Genomic DNA, 10,846 nt, shown 5'->3' on the forward strand with positions numbered 1-10,846 from the left:
CTGAGCTCGAGCTTGGCTCATCCTTGACTGAAGTGAGCTGAACACGAGATGGCTGGTGTAAAAAGCTTCATATTATTTATACATAGAATATGCATATTTTTTTATATATTAAACTTAAAATATATATTTTGCATATTGTAGTTTATGGTATATATATATAAGTTAATCTAATATTAAACTAGTTGGGCTTAACCTAGGCTAATCTAACATCTAATGCTAAATACAATTAGTTTAATGTTAGATTAACCAATATATATAAGCTCACAACCACAGTTATATGAACTGATCATGTACGAGCCACATCATGCTTACCAGCCCTAGCTAAACCTTCAGCCTTTTTTACTAAAAATTCTTGGATTGGTAAAAGAATAAAACAAAAGAGAAAAGAGAAAAATCTATCTTTTTGCAATACCGTATAAACTCTTTTTTGAATGTTGGAGTACGATAAAAGTAGAACACTAAACATAAAATGGAAAAAAACAAAAAGAACAAAAAAAAAAGGGTGTTGACAACGATTCACTGCTATTTCTGTTCTACAACTACATCCCTAGTTTAATGCAACGGTGGCAGGTTCTCTATCATGCGGTGGACCACGCGTCAGTTTTTTTGGCACCCTGAAACATTTATTCCTTTGTCCAGCTGAAAGAAGAATAATAATAAAGCAATATAATAAAAATGACTTCCACTCCAGATTTACACCTTATCCACTTGGTCATTTCTCAATAATATGCAAAACAACCAGTCATCGCGTGGAGCTCTGCCCTCATCCTATGCTGTCAGGACCAACCATTCCCTTCCCCCACATTCTCAACCACTCAACTACCAGGAGAGAGAATATGAGAGATTTTAGTTTGGCCTAGTTTACATAGAATCTTATGTTAAATAAAGGGAATATAGGAATAAAATTATACATGCGAAGATAATAATACGAGATTATCTAAAGAGTGCCAGGGTTGAGCAATGGGCGTCCACTTCGTCTTGGAACTGAGCCAGCGGTTGTGTGCCCATTCCAGGAGAAGACGAAGAAGGTGGTGGTTGGTGAGCTTGAGGGTGGTAATGACGTTGAGGAGGAGGAGGAGGAGAAGTCCTGATCGTCAACTCAAGATTCAAGTCGGGCAGTGCCGAAGTGCCGTCGAGTCCGCTGGCCGCATCAGAAGATGACAGCTGCCCACTGTCGCCGTTAGAATGCTGCTGCTTGTCGTTGCTTTTTTCGGGCTTCTTGACTTGTATGTTGGTAGTGGCTTTCGAGAGGGAAGAAGTGGCATCTCCAAAGCCGAAGCGTGTGTTCTGCTGGAGTGGAAGGCCGCGAGTTAGCTTGTGGTTGTTGGGGTCGATGCCCATGCTTATGAGCTTCCGCCGGAGATGAGAGTTCCAATAGTTCTTGACCTCGTTGTCCGTACGCCCTGGAAGCCTCCCCGCGATCAACGACCACCTATCCGTCAACAGCATTGTCTCAGTCAGAAACAACATATCTCAAGATCCTGACCAATTTAGTGATGTTTTGGATAACATGCACCTTCATAAGGACCAAAAAACTAAGAAGAAACTGACTCAGGTGGCCTTTTAAGGTCCGTTTCCTTGTCATGGAAAGTGAGCTGTTTTCGCTAAAATGCATCGACCGGCGTGCGTTTTCGCGAAGACCACAGTGACAAAACAAACTGGGGCTTCTCTTTTCGCATAGAAAGAGGCCCCAGATTCAACATTGGACTCCCTTTTCTGCCAAAAGTGTTTCCGTGTGTGGGGCGGGGGAGTATCCGATTTTGTCTGCGAAAGAAGAAACCGCGGAAGAGGTGCTGCGGCTTCCTCTTTCGCGACATGCAAACAGACCCTTAAGTTGTAACAAAAACATCTCTTTCATGGCTCTTTAGAGGAATGAAGGAGAAGATGCATGGTTGAGCCCCGAGGGGTTTGGCCAAGGCCGTCAGATGAGCCGCTGAAGTTTGAATCTTGTGGGCTTCTTCAGTAAACGGAAGCCGAGCATAGGACTTGAGGGCCAGGATCCTTACCTCAGAGTTTTAAGCTGCTAAGACAACAACTGTCTCCCGTCTTGGATGTGGTTTCTTCAGGTTATAAATGAAAAAGAAAAGGAGAGGTGATTACAGCCCTCTCCGTTCTAAAGTACGTGTCCTTGACTCTCACAATCAACGGCATCGTCCTTGATGTGACGAGTTCGAATCAACGACCAATCACATGGTATGATTGAGTGCAGGCCCCACTTAAATTGGTATGATACTGCTTATGGAATTGTTTGTGCTTGCATCCCAGCTCTGTTTAAAGGCCCAATATTTTTCTGTTTATTTCCTTTCTTTCCTCTTCTTCTTATTAGATGTTATGATTAAGTTTTATGATTGGAGAAGGGAAGAGGAGAGGAGAGGAGAGGAGGGAAAGCTGTTTGCCTGGTTGATCTTGATATCTATAATTCATGGTAGAGGTCCTTTATAGTCATGACTACAATCTCAGACGTAAATAAAATAGGCCAAAATTCATGGCCTTGTCATTGATGCCTAAAAAACTCTCTTGCGACAAGATTGATTCGAACTCGTGCTTTTTGGAGTTTTGACCATAAAGAGTTCCACTGTGATGCCCAGTTCCCCACCAATCAAGAAGAGAGGAGACCGTGAAAGAAAAAGAAGTTTATCTTATGGAATTCTTATTGAGGCGTGGAGAGGTGATCGGTCCTCAATACTTTACAAAACACAGAAAATTGCTAATGCGGTGTGAAACGCGAACACAGAAAATCGCTAAGCGACTTTCTGTGTAAAACACAACATAGAAAATCGCTATGGGCATAGCGATCTTCTGTGTTTTGTGTCCCGATCACTGGAACGGCTCCGAGACGTGCATGAACTGCGGGGCTGAAGGAGCTCACCTGTTGCCCAACAGGGCGTGTAGCTTGATGATGAGATCTTCTTCATCCTCGCTGAAGTTGCCTCTCTTGAGGTCCGGCCTAAGGTAGTTGATCCATCTCAGCCTGCAACTCTTTCCGCACCGGAGCAATCCTATAACCAAATTTCAGGTAAGTATATATTTCCGTATTTAGTCACGGCCGACTCGTGATCACAAGGAGAAAAAGGTACTCAAATGGACGTTTAACTGCTCACCTGCTGCTTGAGGCAGCGAGCGCCAGCATCCTTCCCCGTGTGCTTTGATGTAGTCAATCAGCTTCTGATCTTCCTGCTTGTTCCATGCTCCCTTGTTAGTATCTTTCTTTTCACAGCAAGGTTTCCTCATGGTGACTCTTCCCACAACGAGAGAGAGAGAGAGAGAGAGAGAGAGAGAGAGAGAGAGAGAGAGAGAGAGTTGGGGAGGGGGATAGGAGTAGAAGGGGAAGGAGGGAGGATGGGTCATATATTTGAGGTTTCATTGGATGAACGGAGTTGACTTAGAATGATAGTTAGCAACTAGCAAGACAGCCACAAGGAGGGGTTGAAGGGCGGAATGTGAGAGAGGTGATAAGGTAGTTGCTGATAGTTGTTAGACACGGTCAATGGTACTCTTCTTTCCTTCCTTTCCTTGGGTTGCAAGTGACCAAAGGGGGGAGGGTGACATGCTTCTCTCCATTGACCGGTAGCTTCAAACTCTCGAGGCAAAACGCTCGTGAACCACACCTGCCTGCCTCGTTCTCTAATGACGCGAAATTAAACCCGAGGCAGTACTTCTGTTTTATTTTACATTTTGTATTAGTTCGATGTAACTAGATTACAAGGAAAGCGTATCAGCTTTTAATATTTTATATCGCAAATCTTGTAACCCGGCCTTGCAGAAGTAATAAAAGCAGTTGAATGGTAGAAAACATGTACTAGGTTACAAATTTAATGTGTTCAGTCAGTTTTAAAGCAACTTGAAAATTAATGACTATATATTGCACCAAAACTTTAGGGCAAAATTCAGCTTTTCATATCGGCTAGAGTTAAGAGAAAACACCTGCTTGGAACTTGCTTCTTTTTGCCTTGGTTAAATATGGCTCTCTCTCTCTCTCTCTCTCTCTATATATATATATATATATATATATATATATATATATATCCAAAAGTAACTATTCATTTTTAAAAAAATATCATTCTTTCAAAGGTATTTTAATAAGGTTGAATTTGTTAAGCACAACTAGTTTAACGTTAGATTAAACACCCCCCCCCACCCACCCACCACACACACACATATATATATATATATATAAAGAGATAGAGAGAGAGAAGGCATTAGCTGCCTAAGGCAGCCTACTACTCAGCATCGTCCATCACAAATAATGGATGGCACATACGCACCGGCCGTGTGTCGTGCACGCAAAAATACCTTTGAATGGAGGGTGCTAATTGGTGCTAAGCCATTTTCACAACTTCGATGCATGCATGCCACCCATCGCACGACATGCGCATTGGCTCACGTAGCAGCTACTCTCTCTATATATGTGTGTATGTTTGAGTAGGTGGTAGCTTCCTACCACTTTTCTAGCCTAGTGATAACCTAACAGGCTTTTGGGGAGATTTTCATGTTTTTCTTAAATCTGACCATACAAATATTTTTTACATGCTTGATTTTATAGGAAATGACTCTCAGTCTGACACACAAACAGGTTTTTATAAGTTTTAAAAATGAACTATCACAAATGTTTATAAATATTCAAGGCTTAAAAATCATACTTTTATCAAAAAATAATTATCCAAGTATTGTTTCCTAAAATAAATCCTGAAAATAATTGTTTGCTAGTGGTAGGTTGGGGTAGGCAGCTTCCACTTTTCCACACACTAGAGAGGATTCTGAAAGCGGATAAGTGCCATGGCTATTTGAGACATCCAATCACATGACAACATTTCATGCGGATAAGTGTCACGGCTATTTGAGACATCCAATCACATGACAACATTTCATGTGGAACCTACACCATGTAGTTGTGGGCCCCATGCAATGTTGTTATGTGATTGGTTAGTGTCTGACATGGCACTTAGCGGCTCCTTTGATCTCAACTCTTCCATACACATATATATATAGAGAGAGAGAGGGGAATGGTCCAACACCTGTGATGTAAAAATCAATGGTTCTTGATCATGCATATATGTTATATTTTATTCATCTTATTTTATGCATGATTCATAGAAAAATCGCATTAAAAACTTATTTTGATCGTTAGTTTCGAGAAATCACATTGAAATTAAAAATATCGAAAAATCATCAATTTCAAAGCTTGCCCTACATTTTTCAGTATTTTATTTAATTTAGGAGTTTTTAAATTATAGTTTAATTAGATTAGAAGAGTAGTTACTAATTTTAATTAGTTTAGGAAAAACCGCTTTTAAAAAACACATTTTTGAGGAAGACTTGTTTTGGAATTTCTAAAAAACAATTGAACTTCCATAGAAAATAGTGTTTTTACCTAATTTTTAATATAAATAGAAGTGTTGAGGTTTGAGAAAAGCATTTTTTCCATCCCTATAGACTGCGCCCTCCTCTCTGCCTCCCTTTCTTCCTTTCTCCCCCTTTTTTGATCGACCGGTTAACTACCCTTTTCTTCCTGCTTCTTATGCTTTTTAATCCTTCTTCTAAACCCCATCAACGTCGGTTCCTCGCATCCCTTCTATCGAAGAGAGAGCGGAGTTTGTCTGATTGCAGCGGGAAAGACCACCTTGTCTTCTCAACCCTTCCATTGGAAGCGGATCGTATAATTTGTTTCTTCTTCCCCGTTTCACTATAGTTTAGTTTCACATATCATGAATCATAGCATTGCATGTAGTTTCGTTTGATCATTGCAACATTATCATCTCTAGTTTAGATTTAGCATCTGAAAAATAAAAATAAAAAAATACATATTTCATTTTAATCTAGTTTAGCCATTTTTCTTGGTTTGCATGTAGAATAATGATATTTTATTCAAATCATTAGATTTGGCATAGAATATTTTTATGTTTTCATTCAGTTTATGTTAGATCTAGAATAGAATCAGTTTAGATTAAGTTTTTATTTATTTTTAATATCAATTAGGTTTAATTTAGTGATATTCCTGAAGTAGCCGATTAAGGTTTTGTGGCTTTCGTCAATTTATTATTATTAATATTTTTTTAGATCAGATTATTGCATGTTAGTTTCAATAGGTTAGTTTGTTATTGAGTAAATTCCATGCTTGTTAGTTTTAGCATAATAGATTAGTTTTATTTAGTGGTTATTACCGTTGAATAGTATCTCTTCAAATTAGATAGTCGATAGAACATAGTTGAGAATAAATGTTTCTTTTCAATTTGGTCAAATAGGATATTTTAATTTTATGTTATTTATCAGTAAGTTAATGTTAATTGCCATTCTAAAATTTTGATTTCAGAAATTAGGTTAGAAAATGCTTGATTTAGCACAATTAGCATTTTTTATTGAAGTCATTTAGCATAATTATCATTTTTTATTGAAGTCATTTTTATCCAGCTGAATTATTTAGTTAGCCATTGATATATATTTTTTTAGATAATAAAAATTTTGGTGTAATTGCATTTAGTTGTAGATAAATTTAAGATTCAATTAGTCAATTCAGTAGCTTAGTATTCAAGTAATGCATGTTATTCTATTGTTAGTGTTAGTTTGTGACTTTAATCTAGGAAATCATTTAGAGTAATTAAATAAGAGTAGCTGATCCTTACTATGCATGTATATAATTCATAGTTTTAATTTGTTCATTAGATTAGATAATTTTATTGTTTTGTGTTTTGAGTTTATTAGTTAGAATTGATTTTAGGTTGACCCATGTTAGTAGCTTTAGCTAGTCTTAAATATAGTTGTGTAGTTAAATAGGTTGAGTCAATTGCTAAATACATTAATTTGTTCAATTTTTTTAGTATTAATTAAATAGTTTGGTGACTTATTTACGTCGAGCTTTATTTAGTTTAGAAATCCGTATAGCATAGAGTGTGTCAAAATTCATTTAGTTGTTTTTTTTAGTTTTGTCTTTTAGTTAATTTATTATTATTAATTGATTTCTTGATTTAGTTAGCTTGTTATTAGTTTGTTACAATTAGTTTCTTGATAGATTGTTAGTTTATTTTGTTATTTTATCTTTTAGCGTAGTTGTTAGTTACATGCAGACGGTTTATTTCATGTTAGTTAATTTATGTTTTTGTGATTTTTAACTGAAACTATTATTAGATTTCTGTGAGTTTTTGTGTTTTGTCTTTTTATCTTTGCAGAAAAGCATTCGGCCGTGCGGTGAGCCCTCAAACCTACCCTCAAAGAGCCCTCTGAGGTCCCCTCAAAAGGCCCTTCAAGCCCTCAAAGAGTCCTTAATCAAACACATACAAAAGTGAACAAACAAGGGGACCAGAAGACTCGAAGCACTGAAGACCCTTTCTTTTATTTCTAGCTTAGGTTTTCTTTTATTTTAATTAATTTGGGTTTGTAATAAGGCCACTTAATTATTGCTTAAAGTTCTTCGCAGAGGCCTGCACTCTCTCCTTATTTACTCAATTAATTGTTTTTTCTTTTTGACAATAAATCGTAGCTTAATTGTGTACTTGAATACAAAGTATTTTTCGTTCCCTAAGATCGACCCGGACTCCACCACTTGTGCGAGCCAGTTTTTATTAATTTTGGTGTTTGGGTTTCACTTGATTTTATTTAAAAATATTGTTTTAAAAAGCATTTTTCAAAAATCACCTCAAATTTTGGCATCGTTGCTGGGGAACGGCGAGTAATAGAAGTATTCACTTTATTGCCACTGTTTGTTCACGTTTTATAAGTTGTTAGTTTCCCTTCTGCTTACTCTTTACAACTGCTTAGTTTAAATTTCTGTTGATTATTTAGGATTGTTTAGTTTCTTTTCCGTATTTAGGTTAGAACCACGTGTTTGCACACTCTAGATACCAGCTTACCTTTCTTGCATGGCCCACCTATTAGAATACTCTTAGAGGTGACTGCGTACGATTGGTATCATGCTCTTAGTTTATTTTCTAAAGGATATATGTTGAGTGCAATTGCATGGTACTTGTTTACTATTTTTTAGTATTATTTTTCTTTTACTTGCTTTGTGGTTTGTTGTGTTTTGACTGCATCACACATTAGGTAGTTAGAAAACTAGTGTCTTAGGACAGTTGCTACACCGGTCTACCCTCAGGTGCATGCAAGGGTGATGCTTGCTTGACCCCCGAGCTTGCAAAGATAGTCGAGGACCTAGAGCTCCTTATTAGGATAGCCCATTGATTCGGCCCCATGGCCTAAGATCAACAGTTGACCCATCCCCTGAGGGAGTATTTCATTCCCAATGAATATACTCTCGCCTTTTGCATTGCGAGACCCGCTGTAGGACCACCTTAGTTTGACATTAAGGCCAACATAATCCAGATGCTTCCATCTTTTTATGGTCTGAGCAACGAAGACCCCTACCATCATCTCGATGAGTTCCTCAAGATCTGCTCCACTGTGTGAATCAACAATTTTGGGTATAACGCATTGAGGTTAATGTTGTTCTCATTCTCTCTCAAGGATAAAGCCAAGCACTGGCTGAAGGCCTTAGATACGACTCAGATTACCACTTGAAAAAGCATGCAAAAGGAGTTTCTCAAGAAATACTTTTTGATTGGTAAAATGAACTAATATTAGAAAGTCATCACCAGTTTTTCTCAAAATGAGGAAGAATAATTCTACGAGACTTGGGAGATGATGAAAGATCTTCTCTGGAAGTGCCCCCACCACCAAGTGCCTCATTGGCAATTAGTACAATACTTTTACGATGGCCAGACCTAGAATGACAGGCAAATAGTTGATTCTTTGTATGGGGGCACATTCATGCTCAAGAGAGAGAATGAGGCATGGACTCTATTCGAAACATTGAGCAAAAATGCTATGCACCATGTCATGTCCTCGCGACTTGATAGGATCACACCTGTTCCTAGTGGTCCTAAGAAGGGAGGGATTTATGAAGTTGGGTCCGAGCATGATCTGCAAATTAAAGTAGACTAGTTGACCATGAAAGTTTATTAATTATTGGTCAACCCTGCTTTATTAAATCTATTAGGAAAAGTGTGTGAGCTATGTGCTAGCCCTGCATACTTTGTTTCTGAGTGTCTGGCAGTACCACTATATCCTGAATTCGTTCAGGAGCAAGTGAATGTTGTCCAAAGTTTCGCCAAACCAGTGCACGATCCTTATGCACCCACCTATAACCCGGGATGGCGAAATCATTCCAACTTTATGTAGAGAAATCCACAAGTGTCACCTCACATGCCTCCCCAGACACAGCATAGACAGGGTAACCTCCCACAAGGTTACTTATATCCCACATTTCCATAAGTCCCTCCCCAGCATAGCTTGCCTTCTCCTCGGGCACCCATATCGAGTCCATCTTTGCAGAAGAAGTTGCTCGAGGCCTTTTTTGATATTAAAGTCAACCTTAGTTCCCACACACAATCGATAGCGAAGGTAGAGACTCAAATGGGACAGTTGGCCGAGGCCTTGAGCAGGCGAAGTGAGGAAAGCCTCCCGAGTTAGTCTGTCGTCAACTCGAAGGGTAAGGAACCCATGTATCATGACCTGCACCTCACAGAGTCCCACTAAGAGCAGGCCAACTTTGTTACGACCCTACTCAGGAGTTGACTGGCGAGCCCACTACCACACCAAATACTATACGGTGCAGATCAATAATTTTGGAGATGAGGCATTGAGGTTGACGTTGTTTTCGTTTTGCCTCAAGATTAAAGCCAAGCACTAGCCGAAGGCCCTAGATACTATGCAGATTACCACTTGGGAACGCATGCAGCATGAGTTTCTCAAAAAATATTTCCCAATTGGTAAGACCAATCAGTATCGAAAGGCTATCACCAGCTTTTCTCAGATTGAGGGAAAATAGTTTCACGAGACATGGGAGAGGATGAAAGATCTTCGAAAGTGTTCTCACCACCAGGTGCCCTGTTGGCAACTAGTGCAGTACTTTTACGATGGGTTGATCGAGAAGAACCATCAAATGGTTAATATTGCCTGTGGGGGCACTTTCATGCTGAAGAGTGAGGATAAGGCATGGGCCCTGTTTGAGACCTTAAGCGAGAATTCAATGCACTATGCTTCAGCCTCATGATCTGAGAGGGTTGCACCTACACAAGATGGAGCGAAGAAGGCTGGCATTTATGAGATAGGGACACCTTGAGTTGCAAAATAAGGTTAACATGCTGACCCAGAAATTTGATTAGTTGTTGTCAAATCCCTCACCAGTCGTGTAGGTGTGTGCATTGTATGCTAGCCCAGCACACCATGTATTTGATTACCCCACGCGTGGCACCACAGTACCCAGAGTTTATCTAGGAACAATCCCAAATGACGCAAGGTTTCGCTAAACCTGTGCCCAACCCATATTTCAGTACTTATAACCCAAGTTGCATGGCTAAACCATCCTAATTTCTCATAGAGGAATCTACAACATCCCCTTGTACCTTCCCAGAATCCACTCAGGCAAGGCAGTTATGCGTCTGGTTTCCAGCGATCTAGTTTTCCTTCTGCCCAACCTTCGTTTAGTCAGCCTCAATCCCAAGGGCTTGCATCCAGTCAGTCCTTTAAGAACAAGATGTTGCAGGCCTTCTCAGATATCAAGGCGAATCTGAGCTCCCACATGCAGTCCATTGGCAAATTAGAGATGTAGATGGGACAACTCACTGAGGCGCTTAGCAGGTGAAGTGAGGGGACACTACCTAATCAATCAGTGGTTAACCCTAGGGGTAAAGAGCCGATGCATGGCCTGTACATGACAGGTGTCCATCAAGAGCATGCTCAAGCGGTTATAACCCTTAAGATTAGGAAGCAGTACTAATTGAAGGATGTTGTAGAAGAAAGTGAGAGACTTAGTAAAAAGCAGTCAGTCCCTACTGACATACCTCAAAAAAGCAAA

General features: G+C 39.3%; 1 protein-coding gene across 1 annotated transcript; it reads right to left on the minus strand.

The window, feature by feature from the left end:
• Window positions 1-651: 651 nt before the first annotated feature.
• Window positions 652-3,231, minus strand: LOC149831980 (myb-related protein 308-like). The gene is made up of 3 exons (XM_090012324.1): window positions 3,102-3,231; window positions 2,870-2,999; window positions 652-1,432 (listed from the first exon to the last, which is right to left on the minus strand). The coding sequence occupies exons 1-3, from the start codon at window positions 3,229-3,231 to the stop codon at window positions 934-936; spliced, it is 759 nt and encodes a 252-aa protein (XP_089868450.1). The 3' UTR covers window positions 652-933.
• Window positions 3,232-10,846: the final 7,615 nt, after the last annotated feature.

The sequence above is a fragment of the Nuphar pumila genome, chromosome 7 (genome assembly GCF_984573655.1).
Source record: "Nuphar pumila chromosome 7, dmNupPumi1.hap1.1, whole genome shotgun sequence".
Taxonomy (NCBI): domain Eukaryota; kingdom Viridiplantae; phylum Streptophyta; class Magnoliopsida; order Nymphaeales; family Nymphaeaceae; genus Nuphar; species Nuphar pumila.

Excerpts from the sequence above, each read along its gene's own strand:
- LOC149831980 (XM_090012324.1), bottom strand. The coding sequence starts at position 3,231 with ATGAGGAAACCTTGCTGTGAAAAGAAAGATACTAACAAGGGAGCATGG. Across the intron at positions 3,000-3,101 it reads CTCGCTGCCTCAAGCAGCAG|GATTGCTCCGGTGCGGAAAG; the intron begins GTGAGCAGTTAA and ends ATTTGGTTATAG. Across the intron at positions 1,433-2,869 it reads CACGCCCTGTTGGGCAACAG|GTGGTCGTTGATCGCGGGGA; the intron begins GTGAGCTCCTTC and ends GTTGACGGATAG.